At 47.6% G+C, this 20762-nt stretch overlaps 1 protein-coding gene across 1 annotated transcript in view; it reads right to left on the bottom strand.

The window, feature by feature from the left end:
• Positions 1-19993, bottom strand: part of CARD8 (caspase recruitment domain family member 8) — a gene marked incomplete at its 5' end in the record, with an annotated part of 38067 nt that extends 18074 nt beyond the window's left edge. Inside the window, 6 exons of the mRNA XM_081079342.1 lie at positions 178-222; positions 3285-3314; positions 3636-3677; positions 6810-6854; positions 9402-9433; positions 19617-19993. Coding sequence (XP_080935468.1) covers positions 178-222; positions 3285-3314; positions 3636-3677; positions 6810-6854; positions 9402-9433; positions 19617-19993 — 571 coding nt within the window. The remainder of the gene's footprint in view (positions 1-177; positions 223-3284; positions 3315-3635; positions 3678-6809; positions 6855-9401; positions 9434-19616) is intronic.
• Between the last annotated feature and the right edge of the window lie 769 nt (positions 19994-20762).

Below are 20762 nucleotides of genomic sequence, written 5' to 3'. Positions count from 1 at the left end.
TCAAGTTTCAATGCACCCCATTTTGGCACATATGTCTGTATGTGATCTTTTCATATAGCAGCCACCACTCTCATCATCCTTCAACCTGCTCCTCAGGTCCTCCTCTAACAGCACAGCATGAGGAGAACGGTATGAATTAGAGAACACAGGAGGGCAAGCACATTGCCTCACTCTTACCCTGAGTGGCAGCTTCCTCGGTGAAAGACTCTCCTAGCTCCCCATCTGTGGAGACAACAAGGGCTTAGAGCACAGGCAACTTCATTAGTTATTCCTCACCTACTGTAAGCCAGCGTCACCTGGAGACCTGCAGCCCCCACTGAGGAGTCATTCACAGGGACCAGGCATCAGGAATTAAGCTGGAGTCATTATCCCCAAGATAACGCTTGGTGGGCATCAGCCCTCCAGGTTATTACAGAGCTAGAGAGAGAGTAGCTTGGAAGTAAGAAAAGGGGTAACATCTGACTTTAGGCATAAACTGGACTCTGACTGTAGGTGTAGTCTGTAGGAGTCTCTGACTGAGCATGCAGACTCCTCCCACACGGCTCAAGGCCCAGTGCGGCCCAGCTCCCCAGCTTCTGTCAGCCGGCCCACACTTACTGCTCTCTGATCACTCCTTGCCATTTCTCCACACCAAAGCACACTCCTAAATCAGGGCCTTGGCACATTCGTTCTCCTCGCACTAATAGTCATGTTGCTTCCTCGCTCACAGCCTTGAGGTGCTCTGCTCAAGTGTCGCCTGATCTGAGAGGCTTTCCTGTTGTCTCCCCTGCCTGCTGCACTCACTCTTCTCTCTTCATTTTCCTTCAGGGCATGCCCTCCTCCCCCACCTGGCACACTACACAGTTAGTGTTTCTGCTTCTTGACTCTCCCCACTAGAATGCAAGCTTTATGAGGACTGTATCTCTAGGGTCTGGTATGTGCTCAATGACTAGTTTCTGAATGCCTAGAATTCCGTACTACAAACACGTATTACGAGAGGCTACAGCAATGAATTTTCCTATTATCTACACTAGCTGTTAGTTGCATGAGCTTCGGCTCTCTAGTTATGTTACTAAGTCCCTCCATGCCTCACTTTCCCCATCTATTAAATGGGGATTAAAATAATGCCGTCCCCACAAAGTTAAGAAAATTAATTACAGGTAGGGATTGTACCTGGCACTCACAAGTGCTCAGTGTGTGTTATCTAACTGTCAATAACTATGATTTTGCTATGGTGATGGGCAGGAATCATTAAAAAATGCAAGAACTCTAAAGTAGACAACAACTCTGTCACTTGGGGTCAGACCAAATATGTCACACACATGGTTTTACATTTTAAAGGTCTGAACAACTTTTGGGAGGGTCGCCCTGGTGAAGAACGGACACCTGTGTAAGGTCCCACGCCATCACCAGTGCCAGGCGGTGCAGACACTCCCCGGGCCAGTGCGGCAGCCCTTGCCACGCAAGCTGCCTAATCCCTCCGGCGATCAGTGCAGCGTTCAAGGACCAGCTCTGCAAGAGAGAACCAGCTTCCCGAAACGGCATTTTTCAAAAGGAAACAGCAAAAGGAAACGAACTATTCAGAACCTTCGACTCAGAATACTATAGATGAAAAGGTTCTGAAATACTGACCCAAGTCCCGCACCCCACAACCCTCTAATCGTCCTTCCTCAGCCACTGTCCTTTAAAGGACCACTAAATTAGAAATTATTTAATGGCTGCACATCTACACTGTATTGCATCCACATCCCATGTTTTTCTATCTTACTGTTTGTCTTGGGAGCGCAGAGAAAGGGAAAGAGATCAGAGAATCCTAACCAGCTGGCAAATGCAGAGTCTCTGACAGGTCTTTCCAGCCAGGGCAGAGAGATGGATCCAATTCTCCCTCAACCTGTAAGCCACAGCTTCTCTTCAAGCCGCAGTGCTGGCCAGCCCACACAGGAGCAAGCTTCCCAGGGGCAGCCCACCTGTTCCTACACCTGACCTGAGAACGGAGGTGAGCGGGAGGGTGCCTGTTCCATCTCTGCCCCAGTGTGGAGGATAACAGGCCTTTCCACAAAACGAGTAACCGTGGGGGAAGGCAGGGCCCCTTGGATGGACCTGGGGCTCCAAGGACAAGCATCCTCAGCCTACAGAAGACACCAGAGCACTTTCACTGCTAAAGGACATCCAATCGAGCCAAGGGCCAGAGCCAGCTGTTCTCTGCCCCACGCATGCCCTGCCTGACCGCACTGACCCCAGCCACCCACCTAATTCTGAGCCTATCTTGAGCCTCACTGACTCCAAACACCTTCCACCTGGGTTGCTGGCCATGGTCCAGGCCTAGCTTCTGGACCTGCCTCTGGTCTCAGGTTCCCTATGGCCACTGACCCAGTTAATAGCCAGACAACAAAGCCGTGACCCCAACACACAGCTTTCTAATTTCATTTCTACCCTAATCCAATCTGCAGAGGCTGGACTTTAGACCACATTTTGAAGGATGAAATAATCCATCAATGTATAAAGAGGACTGGGAGGAGGAGGGCTAGTACGCATTTTTTCCTTATGGGTATCAGAATGGGACGTCAGCACCACAAGGTGATGCAGAGATCACCACAGGTTATCAGTACACAACACGACTGCAAGGAGCTTACACTTGCCTCAGAGACTCCCCACTGGGAAATGCAGAGAGAATTAGATTAAATACAGAAGGACTCCTGAGTGAAGAGACTCCATTTATTTTAAAGTATTATAAAGGAGCCCTCCCACTGCGTTGTATAGTATTCGTGTTCCTGGGCAGATCATGTTCTAAGAACTGGGACAAAATCCGGCAGCAAAATAAAATCAGTTAAAATATAAGCTTAGTCACTCACAAAACTTCAGACAAAAACCATGATCTTATATTTAGAATCAATGTCCTTTCATACTCAAGTTGCTCACAAATAGCCAGAAGAGCAAGCCAGAAACTCGAAACCACAAATGGCACGACACTTTCCGCAGCAAACAGCTTACTCTGCGACAATCTGGGAGCAGTGACCACCACGGAAGGAAGCCAGTGCCACAGTGGCTGCACTACAGATTAGGGTCGGTCTCTCAATCTTTTTTCCTTAGGGAAACCGTCAGAGCAGAACCTCACAGGAGTGTCGGTATCTATGCACGACCGAGAACACAGTGGAGTGAGCCCCAATTTTCAAAATGCTTAGAAGTGTCCTAATGTGTGCCTCAGTTTTTGCACCAAAATGGATTGTGAGCAACTCAAAAATCCCAAAGGCTATCTTCTTTCTTTCAACAACAAAAGATAAAATTCAGAGGAAGGATATACTCACTTGTTTTTTCTGGTTTTGGCTCCTCGTTATCTGCAAAAAAAAAAAAAAAAAAAAGTCTAAATCAGATTCATATGACAACTAAGAGAAAACAGGCTAATGGGAGAATAGGTAAAATGTTTGCCTTTCACCAATAGCAACCATTTCCTGTCTTTCTTCTTCAGCTCATCCTGTTTTGCCACTTCTCTTGCCAACTAGAAATTATTCACCATGTTAAGTACTTTTTTAGTACTTTACAAAACCATGCAAGTAATTAACAGGTCCTCAAGCAATATAAGTGACATGTGCATTACTTTAACATAAAAATAAAGGTTTATATGTTTCACTTGAATTAAAGAGAAACACATTACTTACCAGAGTCACTTTCAGAATTGCTCTCAGAACTGCTGTCCTCTCCTAAATAAAAACATACGCCAGAAATATGTAATGAATAAAATTTAGGAACTACTTTATTTCACTATCCATATTATAAAATGGATCTAAATTCAACTAATTTCTTCTGTTAGTCAATTCTCAACTCCAACACTAGTGTGGTTCACATAAAAGGGGGCTCATTCTTCTTTGGAAATAGATAAAATAAACTTGAGCCATTTAAATATGAGCTCAGATCACACTCTGGCTGCAACAGTCATTTTATATGGGTGTCACCCAAGTCCTACCTGGCCTTGTCTTGCACCTATGGCTCCCATCTTGCCCCTGAACTTGGGCATCTAGAAGGTTCCGAGGAACAATGAACAGTTTTGGGGTGTAGGTGCCATCTCACTGAAGCACAGGACAAACTTAGTCCATGTTGTTCAAGTACTACTGAAAAGAGTGGTCCCCAAGAATGTTCCCCCCACTTCCTAACTCCCAACTCAGCACTTCTACCCACTACAATCCGGCTTCTGTTCTCACAACTAGTTCGGGATCCTTTCCCTGATGTCCCCCAAAGCCCGTTCACCCCCAGGTCCATGACTTCCGCAGGGACAGACAAGGAACCTCCTGCCTGCACAGGCCTCCCCCCACCGTGGCGTCTGTCCTGGTTCCCCTCCTTCCTCTCTAAGTACCCTCCATTTGCCTCTGGGTTCCTCTTACCAGCCACCCCCTACTACTCACCCCCAGGGCCCACTCCCCACCCTCCTTTCTACCTCTAGAGCCCTAGCAGGGTATTTCACCTCCCAAATTTGAGTCCAACCTCCACCTGCAGGGGCACCATGGGCCTCTCCTGGCCCACCACAGAAAAGCCCAGGAGCACTGCTAGGCCAAGTTCATCCCCTGCACCTCCCCTCCTCCCTCGCTCCTCTTCCTATCCTCCCTATGTGGCCTCACCCTTCACTCAGGATCAGGAGTCAATGAGTAAATTCATGGAAAGCTACCAGCATTATTCTCCAATCTTCCCTCACTCGTATAACTTAATGACAACCAGAAACATAGAACTGGCAATAGTTCCATGGAGGAAGGAAAAGGTTTGAGAATAATGATGGGAACAATAGTAATAGCAGCTAATGGGCTCATTGAAGCTTTTTGTAGAGTATTCACCATGTACCAGGCACTGTACATGTATTTACTCATTTAGATGTATTTACTTATTTTGCATATATACCTACATATTCTACATGTATTTATGAAAGTGCTCTACATATCATTTAACGTTAGTTCTCGTAACTGCTCAATACTGTAAGCTAAGGCCAGTTCATTCACTTAGGCGGACACCACCACCACCACCACCTCACCATCCTCCCCCAGGAAGTCTGGAGCTAGGATTTCCACGTGGACAGACTGGCCAGCTTACAATGTTGTCACACTTCCAAGTACACTTATTAGTACTGAAGCAGTTCAACACCCAGGAGATGGATCTGGCTGGTGCGAGAGAAGGGGAACAGGAAGAAGTTCCTGCCGGACAGGACACCTGAATACAGGAGCGGCATTGGTTGTATTTGAACAGGTGCTGAGAAATCAAGGTGATAAGACGTGACTTTGTCCTCCAGGGCTGAAAGCACAGAGCAGCAGTTCCCAACCTTGGCTGCACCGGGAAATACCAGGGGAACTCTCTCAACACACCATGCCTGGGACTCAGCCCTTCCTTACACATCCTGTTTTAACCGGTCTGGGGTGCGGCCTATGCAGCAGTATTTTTTTAACGCCCTCAAATGATTCCAACGTAGCCAGGTTTAAGAACCACTGGTCTAGAATCAACCTATCTTCATCACACCCGTGTTCCCCCAACTCGTACACCAGATGATTGCCATTCCTTCCTCTAAGCCTTTAGAAATGCCTTCTCACTGCCTGGAAATCCTTCCCCCAGACCCCAGCTGCAGAGCTCCCAGGTATCCACTAAGACCCAGCCCAAATGTTACTCCTGCTGAAGATTTCTCTACACCCCACCCAGTGAGATGGGCCTCCTTTGTCGTCGCCCTGTCGCCTTTCTCCCACTGCTAAATAGTGGCTGCTTATTTAGCTACTGGTGTGTGATCCCTGGAGGACTGAAGCCCTGTGTTACCACCTTTATTACCCCCACCTATCCCTACACGGCTGCTCGAGGAATGAATGTGTATTGGATCAATGAATGCGTTGCCCAGCTTTCAAGTACCAAGCAGACCCTACCATGGCCCCTCTTTATTACGTTGGTTCCCTCAGAGAGTCTGGGACCCCTCCAGTGCTATAATTCTGCCTGGACCAGCCCCTGGAGACCCCACCTTCTGCCCCAGGTCCCTGGAAGATGGAGTCTCCTTTGGGGGTGGGTACAAGAGGAGGGTGTGAATCTGGGGCCACCGGTTCAGTTCTGGTCCTAGGACTCCTGGTTCTAGCTCTGCTCCCTAAAGCTCCAGAACCATTTTTCTGCCTTATGGCACAAATTTGAGGACTAAATAAGATATCTGTAAAGAGTGACCAGCCCAGGGCCTTAATAAGTGGTAGCTGTTTTTTACTAATAGGTCACACTCACTCCTAAACTTCTGTGACAGGCATTGGCCAACCCTGTTATTACAAAGCACTAAACCTTCCCATATTTGTGCAAGGGCGAGCTCATTTGTTCTCTGATTCCAGTAATCTGACCTTCTTCAGTCTCTGGAAGGAAGCACTATATGTACGCTCTCCCACATCAAGGCCTCATTACACCTGCAAGTCCCTTGAACTAAAAACAACTCTTTTACTCATCTTTGCCCTGTTACCCCAATTTATCACCTCCTCAAGGAAGCCTCCCAGGGCTACCACAGCCAAATGGATCCCCCCTGGCCGGGCTTAAGACGGACCTGTATGAGGTAAGTGTGGTCGGTCCAGAAAATGGCTGAATTGCCCCATCAGATAAATCCTGTTTCACTAAGTACAGCTTTATCACCAAATTTTAAAGTAATTGATTACACTAGAATAGGTAATCATAAAACTTTAAAATGTATTCAACTCTTTTAAGTAGAAAGATAAAAGTGCCTACCTTTCACTCAGATTGTTTGAAGTAAATCAGAAAAATAAACGGTAATTTATCTTGCTATGAATTGTTTATTTTGTAAAAATTTCACTTGGGCATTTCCCAATATTAATCATATCCCTTACCTGACTTAGAGTCCTTTGAAGTATCTAGGTTGGGGCTAGGGCAATCTAAATTTTGAGAAAGAAATAAAGGTTAAGAGCGTAAATATAAGCACAAAATAAAATATTATGTTCCTTTTTGTAAAAGCCACTAAGCCAATAATAATAGAAACACCCTCTGCTATAAATTGAATCGCCTTTTTAGACCTAAAGCATAAAGCAGCCTTGCATGTCAAACTAATAAAAATGATGGCATATTCTCCGGGGGGAAAAAGATTTCGACCAGGAAACATTAAGCCTTTTCCAGTAGAGGGAGAACAGAAAGCCAACAAACTTTAGAATTACATTTGGTTGGTTCCCTGGTAAACTCTCAATTTTGTGCCGAAGTAGCTGCATTGTTTCTTTGATTGATCAGCTCATCAGCTCCCTAAAAACATCCCTGGCAATTAAGTAACTTGACCCCAAAGAAAAACAGCACCTGGTTTTAGATCTTGTAACCGGAAGGACAGACAATAGTGTTCCTGTAACAAAGAAGCGATGACTTTCCTCGGGCAAACAACTGTCGGACAGTTTGGTGAAGTGACACAAATTCATTGAAGATAAGGCCCTGAACTTGACAGATAAGGTGGGACCAGACCAGGGAAGGCCTTGGGCGCAATTTGAAGACCTGGCATCTGTGATGGTTCTCTTACACGGAGACTCAGAGCTTCAAATGGGAATGGGCCTTGGTCTTCCCCAAGACGCTGCGGGCCATTGGCGGGCACTGATGCTGAGGACAGATCAGACTTCAGAGAGCCTGACACAGAAACCACTGCAGAGGTCCAGCTACAAAGTGATGAGAGGCTAGGCATGAAGACATCATCGATGAAGGAGAAGAGGGGTTTGCAGAAGTTACCAACAATATTAAATAAAACAAGGGCATTTCTGTGTATGGAAGGACTGCTCCATACCGTGTTTCTCCAAACATAAGACCTGGCCGGACAATCAGCCCTAATGCGTCTTTTGGAGCAAAAATTAATATAAGACCAGGTCTTATTTTAATATAGTATAAGACTGGGTCTTATATATTATAATATAATGCCCAGTCTTATTTTACTATAACACCGGGTATAATATAATATAATACCGGGTCTTATATCAACTTTTGCTCCAAAGGACGCATTAGAGCTCGGCCAGGTCTTATTTTCAGGGAAACATAGCAGTTACCATGGTCCGTGCCTGTACTGATGCCATGCCAACAAGACTGCCCCAGACAACAGGGCCTGAGAGTCTTCCATTTCTCTCCTATCTGGGCTGCTGAACGACAGGGGCTTAGTTACTAGCTGATGAATTCCCCTGGGCACGGGCAGTGACTACTGGCCCTTCAATTTCATGAACACTGACTTAGTGTACACTGTGTGACGGGCACTCTGCAGAAATTAGGAGACAACGCATGCCACAGAAGACAGCTTATGGGTTAATGCAATTGTGAGGGCAAGGGGCAGCTGTGCATTAGACAGCTCACTACAATATGCAATATGAAGTAAGGCCAGCAGTTTGCTGGTCCAAGAGAGAAACTGAGAGCAGTCACTGAAGATGAGGGACTCAGGATGAATTCATAAATTTGGTTGAGCTCAAACAAGTCTTGAAAGTAAAACGTGAAGGGAGAGAGAGGCATCTCGGGCAGACAGCAACAGAGGCAAAAGCAAAGGGGTACATTACTGTGGGTGGGAGGTCCAGCTCTGCACTGTGACGCAGAATCTGACCAGTCTCGATAGACACGGGACATCCCCAGACGCTGCACATTCCAGCCCAACGTCACAGAGCCTTTATTGGATTTTAATGGCAATACTTTATTAGGCCGGTTGCTATTCTGCACTGAAAAAAATGAACTACAGGAGGGATACAGAACGTGCAAAAGCAAGACAGTGGCCCGACAATGGCCTAAAGAGTTTCTAAGTCAGTCTGCACGTAGTCCAGTGACACAGGTGAGGTTAACGCCTAACGTGGCCCCACAACCCTCCTCCAGAATGGCTCTCAGCCGCACAGCCTGAGGGACCGGGACAAAGCAAGAAATACAGTCCCACACACATTTTACATACTTTCGAGAAACACCAGAGCAGTTTCCACACCAAACTCAGAGCTAGTCTATTCATTTAATAAGAGTTTTTAATTGACCCAGATTTATGTCCTGCTATTTTCATTACATATATAAAATTGACGATAGCACTCAAGTATCAAAGACAACAACTAGTTATTATGCATGAAAAATTTATAGAATTCAGTTGATAATGCTTCTCTAAACTTACTTTATTGAATTTAAAATAAAGTTAAAAAGAAATTACACCCAGAGTTTAAAAGTTGTAAAAAGCTACAAAGGTCCAAATTCTTTACATTTTACCTTTTTAAATATCTGTTGAAAAATACTTTTAAAATTCTAAAAAAAGTCATTATTCCATCATCCTAACATGATTATTTTAATATATTTCTATTTCTGTAAGTCAGCGAATGAATGAATGCAACAAAGCAACTGCAGCCAATAAGTAGAATTAATAAATCATTTTCTAAAACTGCAAATATTTCATATAGTACAGATTACATTTTTCAGTAACTCTACATTGACCTAGGGTGCCGTACCTTTTTCTTCTGAAGAGGCACTGTGATCCTCACTAGAACAAAGGGAAAAAAAAAACAATTTTAGAAACTGATACTAATCTTATACACGATAATTATGCAAATCTTCAAAATGATCATTATGTTGTATTTCTCCAGACACATTGCAGATTAAAGAACTCTTTCCCTGCTCTCTGCTCTTCCTGCCCTTGTCACTCTCCATGGCCTGCTCGGAACTGCACAGGTAAAGGGAGCTTCCCAAGCGTGCCCTGAACTCCTTCTTGTGCTGCCACACCCCCAGGACCTGCCAATACACCTTCACAGGGTCACAGCATGGCCACATCCGTGGGCAGCCATTGGCCTTCCTCTGTCAAGTCTCCTGTAACACAACCCTAATCGCCCATCCTGCGCGGGCCTCCAGCCCCTCCCCCTTCCCCTGGCTCCCTCTGAGAGCCTCCTGCCCCCTTCTTCTCCCAGGTCTTCTCACTGCTTCTCTGGCCTCTGATAGCTCCACTTAACTAAGTGGCCCCTCTCTTAACCTATGTTCCACCCTCACCACTGCGTGAACTCTCTCCGCCCTTCTCAAGCCAGTCTCACAAAAGACCTCAGGCTCCACATTCCCACTCCGTTCTCTCCTAGACTCAAAGCCATCTGGCTTCTCATCTCCCCTGTGACCCAAACCACTCTAGCTAGAGCCACCAATGACTCCTGCTCAGCAGACCGAATGGGCTTAGTGACCACTTCTTCATTAGATGAAGCGGGTACCAGGTCTTCCATGGCTTCCAGTCCCTTCTCACCTGGTCTGCTCCCTTCTCCCACCACACGTATCAGTGACCTCTCCTCTGTCCACGTGCTGGATCTCCTGCCTCCATCTGCTCCAGCCTCCTGGACTGATGTGACCCAGAAGCACGCCCTGCACCCTCCTCTTACCCCTTCTCACTGCCGTGGAGCTCACCTTCATGCCAAGGCTTCAGATCCCACATCTTTCCCTCGTTCACAGGCCTCTTTTCCGGTGCCTGGTACCTGGGGGTCACTTCAGCACTTAGCTAATCATTGCTTTCCCTCTCCATGAAAACCTGCTCCTCCTGACCTGCCTTTAAAGAGAATCACATCACCGGGTCACCTAACTGGAACCTCCAGGTCACCAGCAGCTCCTGCTCCCTCTTCCTCATCAAGCAGCTAATCCAAGTCCTACTGAGCTCCTGCTGGACATCTCTCATAGCCGTCCCTCCCGCAGCATACACTGTGTCTGCCTCAGTTCAAGCGCGCTCGCTCTCTCTCTCTCTCTCTCTCTCACACACACACACACACACACACACACACACACACACACACACACAGAGGCTCTCATTAGTTGGTTGATTATAATTTCTCCTAATTATCATACCTGCCTGCAGGTACTTGGCTCATCCCTCACGTGACCATCACCATGGTCTAAGGACGTCTTTGCTTATACCCTTCTGTGGCTTCTCACTGCTTCCTGACCAAAGCCCGAGTTCCTTGGCATGGCATGCTCCCTTGTCTCCCACCCTGCCTGCTCCCCCAGAAAGAAAGATCTACAGTGTCACAAGCATACCCTGCATAACACACACACACACACGTCCCTCTCTCTGCATCCCTCTCCTGGGGTCACTGCCTGCAGCCTTGCAGGTCATGAACCCCAACTCTGGGTGCACCATGGACATGTACTATAACATTGGGGTACCGCCTGGGGTTATGTGTGCATATAAGTGACAGCTATGTCCTCCCCCTTCGTGCCCAAGCTCCACTCATCCTTTAAAAGTAGCATCTCTCAAGGTGTGGTCTGAGGACCCCTAGAACTCTATAAGGTGCCCTGTAAAAATAGTTTTTCTGGGCCCACTGAATCAGAATCTTTGATGAATAAACAAAAAGGCAGGAAGGAAACAACAATGGTGTTATCTGCATTTATGGGTGTTGAAAAAAAATCTTTATTTTCTCATTTAATCATCCCACTAAGCCAATGAAGGCCATTTTACAAATGCAGAGGCTGAGGCTCAGAGAGGTTAATTAACTTCCTCAGGGTCACACAGAGTCCAGGTACTTGCCTAGTACCATGTCTTCTCCTTACTGCCCACCACTTCACCCCCAAATCCCAATCCTGGTAGAAGTAAACAGAGGAAGAAAACAGCAAAGGCAGCAGACCAAGTGCTCGCCCTTTCCCTTCCATTCTTCAGCCGTGTTGGTCGGGAACCCCTAGATTTTGTAAAGCTCCTTGACTGAAGATTTTATATGGTAAATTTTCCCAAGGATTTGGTATTTCCCAAGTTCCATGGTTCTAGGAAATACATGTATTCTCGTTTTCAGACCTAAATCTTCTTGTTTTTAATCATAAATTTCTCAAAAAGTCAGAGTGGTAGTGAACCTGAAATTAGGAAATGCTTCAAGAAACTAAAATCTGGTTCCTGATGAAATGCATAAAAGAACAACCCACCATTACATTTTTTTCTCTAGACTCGTACCATTTATAACGCCATTACTATGCCTTTCAATTGTAAAATAATTACTATGAGAACATAAATTGAAAGTCATTCTTATTTTACAAAATATGTCTGCTTAAAACCCCCTTTTTTAGATGATGTAATACAGAATTGTACACCTGAAATCTATGTAATTTCACTAACAATTGTCACCCCAATAAATTTTTTTAAAAAACCCACGTTTTGGGCCGGCCCAGTGGCTCAGGTGGTTGGAGCACCGTGCACCTAACACTGAGGTCACCGGTTCAATTCCCACATGGCCCAGTGAGCTGCTCCCTCTACAGCTAAGATTGTGAACAACAGCTCTCCCTGGAGCTGGGCTGCCCTGAGCAGTCGAAGGTCGTAAGCTGCTGTGTGTTGCTGTGTGCTGCGTGGGCTACCGTGTGCTGCCAGGAGAGGCTGGTGGCCAGTGTGAGCGGTCGGCAGCCAGCGAGAGCTGCCGTGAGCGGCTGACCAATGACCGGCGACCGACCGGCCGACCAATGAACGGCCCACCAATGACCGGCCTCAGTCGGGGAGCGCAAGGCTCATAATACCAGCATGGGCCAGGGAGCTGTGTCCTACACAACTAGACTGAGAAACAACAGCTTGAAATGGAGGGGGAAGGTGGGAACGGAAGAAGGGGGGGAAAAAAACAAAACAACCCACTTTTGTGTCCTCAACGACAAAACTGCATTTTTCTCTTAACTGGCACTTTCATAATCCCCTTTTACAGCTGCTTATCTCTATTTCCAGACATGTATACATCTGCTTAGATATTAGACCTTCTGCTGAAACTCAGAAACCTCTGTATAAAACCTTTATTTTTCTCTATGAAGTAGATGAGAGTGAATGGTGTCCAAGACAAGATTAATGATGCTGCGGGGAGACGGCCAGCTCTCTGCACAAAAGCACCTGCGTTTAGGGAGCTGGGGCCAGGCTTAGACCCAATGAGGAGGAGTCCACCCACAAGGCGGCCCCACCCCTGTACAGCCAGGGGGAGGAAGCGGGCCCTACAGGACCCACGGGACCCTTGCCACTCAGTGGATGCTAGTCCCCCACATTTTCTTCCTTTCTGCTTTTCCCATGTGGATTGTTATAAAGAAAACCACAGCAACCATGGAGAGAGAGCACCCGTTCAGTGTAATTTAGGGATTAGAGATCAGTAGGGGCGGGGCAGGGACATTTAATTGCTAGCACTTAAAACTCCTTCATTTTGATCTGGACTTAATCACTATCTTCCCGCCTATCGGCTTCCAGGCCCCGCCTTACCACAGGCCCCTTTCCCTTAGGAGAGGGAAACCCTGCGTCTGGGCACAGTAACACTGCTGAGCTACAACAGGAGTGAAAAACAGGGCTGAAGACTTCAAAGGAGTAATATTAAATGAGGGTATTTATTGCATGTTTGTTGGAAAAAAGGTGGATTATATTAAAATAGGTGCAAATGAGTCAAACAACAAAATCATTTTTAGAGTCAAGTCATGGCTGCTGCGAAATGAAGCCTCAAGCCAACTGTGCAGTCAGGTAGGCAGAGTCCATTTGCACTCGGGAAGTGCCTGCAGGACCAAGGACTGCCGTGCCCACGTGCAGAGGGATTAAGGCACTTGGCCAAACCCACACAGGCTGGTAAAGGGAGGAGCTGGAACTAGAATTCAGAAATTCTGACCTCAGCAGGCACCCTTTCTCCCACCTCAGCACCCCAGCTTAACTTGTGCAGCCTAGACAGGTTAGTATTTGGTGTCAGAATGATTTCACTCAAATCTGGCTCAATGAGTAATAATTCCCCAGTTAAAGGTGTTTAGCAATCCTTAAAGTAAAAATAAAACTGTAAGATGGTCATAGCTAATATTTATAAAACATTTACTGTGTGCCTGAAATTAAGCCAAGGACTTGGCATGCATCATTTCATTCATCGCAACAACCCTTTTAGTGCCTGACAGTGAACCACTATTATCCCTATTTTACAAATGAAGAAATAAGGCTCAGAAATCTTGGGTAACTTATCCAAGAACCCTGGTCCATCAGACTGCAGATCCCAAGCTTTTATCAGTACATTTTACAACAGGGAGCCTAAAATTCTGCCACGCAGACAGCAAAACACCTCCTTACCAGTCTCTCTTTCTAAGGTTCCTACTGCCTGTGAAGGTAATTCTCAACTATAGTTACATTATAGTAACTAATATAAAGTTAGCAGGCATAATTAAATCCATGATGGGCCCCAAATCCTCCTTTAATTAACTTTTCACTTTTAAACCAAGTAGCGTTTTACTTCTTTTAGCCACTACACACCTTCTAGGAAATAGGCCATGAGAAGTAAATGGGTTTAAAAAAAAAGTGGAAAAGAGTTTACGTTAGTCACAAACCAGATAGACATACTTCCCAGACATACTCTCAATGAAGGCAATACTCTCTATAATACAGATCTCTCTTCATCAACCCAAATTAACACCCATTTATCATATGACAGGCGGGGGGGGGCATATAAAAGTCACACACAACACATACACCTTGTCCCCAAGGGCACACTAATGGAAAAGACAGACCAGAAAAAAAAATAAATGTATATGATACGGGAAGAGCAAAATTAAAAACAAATGTAAGCTACAGCATTAGCGTAGAGCAGGCTATGATGACCTGGGAAGAACTGAGCTCTTAGTGTCAAGAAACAGGCACTAACTAAAAGGCCAGTTAAACCACAATGCTAAGGCCATCTTGCACTTTCAGAGTGCAACCACACCCCAAACACATCCTCTGTCAGACTTAGAAAAAGTTGAAACCAGAAGGAGCCTACCAGGTCTTAGAAGTCTGATGTTTTATTTTACAGAGGGGGAGATGGGACTCTAGGAGAGGTTAAGTGAATAACCACCCAAAATCACATAGGAAGTTATAAGCAGAGACCATCTGACAACTCGTCTCAGTCTCTTGGTTTCCGTATCAGTCCGTTCACTTAACGTGTGTGGATTACGCACTAGGCGCCAGGGAACACAGCAACTGGGTCTGTGTCTGTGCCTTCCAGTCTGTGCCTTCAAGAAACCCCAGTGCGATGGGGAAGACTCTTCCTGTATCTAAAACAGGAAGCGCTTTGAGAGAAGACAAGAGAGCTTGTCTACGATTGAGGAATTGGGGAGGGCTCCAGGAGAAGCCACATGGAAGCTGAGCCACAGAGGACAGGCAGGAATGGAGAAGAAAGGAAGAACTGGGGGGCGGGGAGGAGGGTGGGATTCTGTCCCAGGCAGGAAGGAGTTGATCGAGGTCCAGGAACAGAAGGAAAGCAAGTGTGGTCAGGCCGAGAGAGGCAAGACAGATGAGGAGAAACCCTAATGCTGTGACCAAACAGAGGGCAGCGACCAGGATGCCGAGTGGGCATCCACTCAGTCTGCTGAGTCGTCTCTAGGAGGAACTGAAACTTGAGAGCAGAGGAGGAAGTCAATAGCAGTCCCACGATCTGCTGTCATCAACATTATAAATGGGGGCTGCCTGACCTTGTGTGACCCCGATAATCTGCAGGTTTAGACACTGCCTGTATTGAGCCCAAAAGGCCCAAGCACTTTCCTAAAGAAAACCTCACTCCTCCAGGCCACAAACGTCAGTGCACCCTGCTCAAGAAGTTGTAGACTTGATGAGAAATCCTTCTCGAGAGGCTAGGTGACTTGAAAACATCCTCCAGGGAAATGGACTTCATTCAGAATCGAGCTCTGGAAGCCAACAACAGAACCACCTCCATACTGGCCAGGACAGAAGGATTCCTCAGTACCCAGACCTCTGGAACTAGGCCCTGAGGTGGTACATCAGGGGCTCGAAGGTGAGAAGCTGGTGGGGGGATAGAAGAGACGTGAGCAGCTTGAGCTGCCAGCTATCGATCCTCTCAGGGAATAATTCCCAAGGCAGGCTGGTTTCCCATCATTGCCCACTTTCTTTTCTTCTAAGCACCTCAAAGATCACCACTTCGTCAACTTGACCACGACAGAAGCAATCCCATGGCTTTTTTCTCATATGTCCAGGTCCCTGAATGAGAGCACCTTTCAAATGCTTCTGAAGGGACTTAGCCCTGGCAAAGATGGGAAATCCACAGGGCTGGCTCTCCAGGCTGGCTCCTTCACACCAGTATACCCCTCTCTTCCTTTCCTTTTTTGTTACACCAGTAGGAAAAAATAATGGTGAAACTTGGTAGCTCTTTGATATCCAAAAAGCTAAAGGATTCATTGTATCATTACTTGTAATAGGCAAAAACTGGAAACTCCTCTCTGATCAAGAGGAGAATGGATGAATAAAATGTGATAGTCATATAATGGAACACTATAAACCATGAAAACCAAAGAACTGCTACACATAACCATGTGGATTTATCTCACACGTAATGTTGCACAAAAGAAGTCAGCCACAAAAGGGCATATATACTGTGTGATTCTATGTTTATAAAGCTTACAAACAAGCAAAACTAATCTCTGGTTCCTTTGGGGAGAAGGGCTGTAACAATAAGAGGAATATGAGGAGGAGGGGGCTTCCAGCATGTCATGTCCTATTTCTCCACCTGGGTGGTGGTTATACTAGATGTGTTCACTTTGTGATAATTCATCAAGCTGCATGCTTAAGATGCCGGTGTTTTCTGTGTGACTGTATATACACACATACACAGAGGAAGGGTTTTTAACACCTTGGGAAAGGAAAAGTAAAGTACTTAGGGCTTTAGCTTTGTGGTCCTTGGTTGTAAATGAAGAATGACCCTGGGTAGTAGGGGGGCAAGGTGAAGAGACTGATTGCATCGGGGATATGGCCTAAAGGACACCTGCTGTGCAGTGGCAGGAATTAGGGGGGCAGTTTTAGGGTTACTCCTTTCTTCCTTCTTGTAACTGTCAATGAGATCTCTGCATAACATACTCCCAAGGGAAGTGGGGCCAGGAAGGAAAAGGGCTGGGGCTAGGCTGGCAGGGAGGAGGGAGGCAGCTGGAATCTATCCAGCAGTGACGCAACAAGGAGGGAAGAGAGGAGGAGGGAAGAGAAAGAAACCCTAAGTGCCCAGGGTGAGCACGGAGGAGCGACAGCCCGGGCTAGAATTGTATAGGGTGGGGGGATTCTCACCACTTAGCCCAGGAGAAGGGATCCAGTCTCCACTCCATCCCCTCCAGCAACAGGAGGAAAGCAAGTGTGGTCGGGCAGAAAGAGGCACAAGAGATGAGGAGGGACAGGGAAGTAGAGAAATCCTAACTCGGTGACCACCTGAGGGCACCCATGAGTGGCGATCACTCAGTCATCATCTCTAGGAGAAAATGAAACTTGAGAGCAGTCAATAGCAGTCCCAGAATCTGCTATCATCAACATCATACATGGGGGCTGCCTTTGTGCGACCCCGATATTCAGGCAGGTTTAGACACTGCCTGTCTTGAGCCAATACTGTCTGACATACAACTGGATTAAAGATTTTATTGCACTGCTCTGCTATGCTTTGTTTATAAGTTGGTCACCTTTGGGAACTAAGTGTGTGAGTGTGTGTGTGTGTGTGTGTGTGTGTGTGCATGCGCACAGCAAGGTTTCAAAATCCCCAGCATCCAACACATTATTTGGCACATAGTTTTCACTGGGAAAAAAAAATGTGTTCATTGGACAAATAAATGACAGAAAGAATATGGTAGTTAGATATAAGGTAGAGACTCTGTTTCTCAATAGTTAAGAAATCTGTACTAACAGCTTAAAGGGCCAAAAATATAGGAAGGACTAAGTATCAGAGTGACTTATTGTGCAACTACTAAAAATTACAAGAGTAGCAAACATCTATCAGGTGCTTTCCAGTTTACTAAGAATTGCACCTCGCCCTGACACAGGATTATATGGACTGAAAAGTGAAAACAACACATTAGCAACAATCTCCCTGGAGGCGAGACGATGAGATAGATGAAGGAGTTTTGATGGAAAGGGTGTAATACTAGGAAGGGCTGGTGATTCTGAGCAGCCTGCAGAGTTTGGTTAGCTGTTTGTGTAAATAACTGTGCTAATTTCACATACTACATTTCAATTCACTTCCTGTCTCTATTGTTTTGGGGGGGAAATTTTTACTTTAAGCCACAATTTCATTCCAAGTTCTCTTTAACATCATTCACAAGTCTTGCTGTTGAGTGAAACCTTTGAGAAGTGTTTCTGATCTTCAAAGTGGACTCAGTTCATGTTCCAGTGTAGTTTTACTCATGATCCTAATGTCAAGAAATCCAAATAAATAAATAAATAAATAAATAAATAAATAAATAAACAAACAAACAAACGACTTTTCTAAACTGTCTTCCTGATTGCAACAGTGCTTTAAAGAAAGAACAGGGGGGAAAAAAAAACACCTCCCTCCACCCTGAGAGAAGCTGGGCCAAATGTTTAACGATCCACCAAAAACTGAAATGTGGACACTTTAAACCTTGGCATTCTCTTCTTCCTCTAGTTGTTCCTATAGAAACTTTGTTTTGCAGTCTGTGACTGTCCCGAAAGTAAATTCTGCGCAGACTCTGAATCTTGGCTGTGTTTCTGCACTGCTTTGGGTGGACTTCCTGCAAAGCACTCTTACTGCAATGAGAGGATTACCAAAAGGATACATTTCACAAACCAATCATCACGTGTCTTTTGCTGAAACACCACATCCAATGGTAAAAGCCTGCTTTTGCAGATCACAGTGGGTACTACCTCTGGAGAACCCAACAGCCTACGATTTGTGTCCCCAAACCACCTCTTAATAAACATTCCCATGTAAAAAGCATCAGCTTTTAAAGGTCTGCGGGGCTCCGATGACCAACAGAGCTACTGGCTACCTTTACAGTAATAGCAGAAAGCCTTCAAGCAAACTTCTTTGTGTCAGACATTGTTAGTGCCAAATGGGGGGTGAGGGGCTGACAGGAAGGGTGGGGGGCTCCACGCATGGGCAAAGGGGATGTGAAGGGAACTAACCGTGACCTCCACTGAAACAATCTGAAAGCCTGTGGCCAAATCGCCGCCAGTATTCAGAAACACACGGAGCACCCGCCTGGGAAACCTCCCAAGTCCTCCAGGTGCAGAGGGCGCAGAGGCTCCGGGGAGCTGAAGCCCGAGAATTGGGGGCAGATGAGGACAGCAGAGGCTGGGCCTCGGGGCGGGGAGTCACCCGCGGAGGCGGGAAGGGCGCCAGGCCACCGCGGGGAGCCAAGGAGGTTCCGCAGCGCGCGCGACCCGCTCTCCTCCGCCGGGCGCCGGCCGCCGCCGCCGCCACCACCAGAATGTGAACAACTCGCGCTCACCTGCCGCCCCCGCCGCCGCCGCGGCGCAGCCGGGTTGCAGGCGCGAGGGAAGCCACCGCTGCGGGGGGCAGCAGCGCCGCCTGTAGGCCCGGCCTCCGGGCCCGGGGCGCGGGGCCTCCCGAGCTGCGCGCCGCCGCCTCCCTCGCGGGCACCTGCGCGACTACCGCGCCGCCCGCCCTAGCCGGGTGCGACCGCCCAGCCCCCTGCCGCCGATAGGGTGTCGTCGGGGGACGGGGGGCGCATCGCCTCCGCATATCCCATCCCCCACGCGGGGCAGGTGCCGCCGTCGAAGGGCGCTTTGTTTGTGTGACTGGAGAGCGGATGCCGGGGTGGCAGTGGAGCCCTCGCCCCGCCCAGGGTCGGGATGGCAAAGCCCCTTACGCACGCGGCGATGTTGGGCCCAGCCCCCCCTGTCCATCTCTGCGCTTTTCCCTTCCGACTACTTCCCCCACCCCGCACCGCCCCCACCCCCACCCCCACCCCCACCCCACCCCGAGCCCTGCGGCTACGCTCACCTGCTCCCCGTGACCCCCGCGCCACGGCTCATGGTCGCTCGGTGGCTGGGAGGGAGCCCCACGCCCGCCCGGGGCTCGGCGCTCGGCTCGCTCCGCGGCTGCTGCAGGAGGAGCTCGCGTGCGGAGCGCTGCCCTGCGCATCCGGAGGCGGCCGCCGCTGCCGAGGCTGAGGTGGGAGGAGGGAGGAGGGCGAGCGAGAGCGGCCGGGGGAAGGGATTGGGCGGGAGGGGGCGCCGGGCGCGCATCTGCAGCCGCCGGCAGAGGCGGCCCTGGCTCCCGTAACGGAAACGCGAGTTCGGCGGCCACCCCGCGCGTGCACACCGGCGTGCACACTCGTACAACGGCCGCGCTTGCCTGCTTGTCAGAGCCCTCGCCATGTGGGAACTCGGCTTGACGACACTAATGCTGAGGCTTCTGGTGAGGAGAAGGGCCCCGCCGTTCTGGAGGGGACAGAAAAGTCACCTTGATTGGAGTTGGATACTCCTGTACCTGGAGAGTTTCACTGGGGACCCCGAGACATCCCCTCCTTCAAGGGGTCCCCAGATTCGCTTCTGTAAACCCCCTGAAATTTTATGCCAGATTCTGTATCTAAATATAAGTGCTAGAGTGAGGGACCACAGCCTTCATTGGATTAAACAGCTGTCTGGCCCTTCTTACCCCAAACTGGAAGCTTGGTTCCCAAACTTTGCTACACGTTAAATCACCCAGGGAGTTTTGTTTTTTTGTTTTTTTTTGTGATGCCTTGAGTGTTATCCGAGATCAATTTAATCAGTGGAGTGGGACTCCGGCATCAGTATTTTTAAAGATCCCAGGTGATTCCAATGTGCAGAAAAGTGCCAGAACCTCTTCTTAGGCTGTTGGTGACCCTCACTTACAGTTTGTTACCCGATTTTTCAGCATAATTGCTCTGTGTCGAGAGCAACCCAGCTATCAGTGGAGAGGTAGGGTTCATGTTCACATGGTTTGTGGGGAGTCAGGCTAGCATGTTCCTCACTCACCTGAACTTGGGCTTCCAAATGAGGGCGGAATTCCAGCTCTGCCCTTTCCTAGTTATAGGAATTTGAACAAGTCATTTTTTTCAACTTCAGCTTCCTTGCAAAACAAAAGGGGAGAGGTGGTTCTTAGGAACTGGTATTTTTTAAATGG

This window comes from Rhinolophus hipposideros (assembly GCF_964194185.1).
Source record: "Rhinolophus hipposideros genome assembly, chromosome: 2".
Classification (NCBI taxonomy): Eukaryota; Metazoa; Chordata; class Mammalia; order Chiroptera; family Rhinolophidae; genus Rhinolophus; species Rhinolophus hipposideros.
The sequence above is the reverse complement of the archived record's forward strand: the minus strand, read 5'-3'. Positions and strand labels throughout refer to the sequence as shown.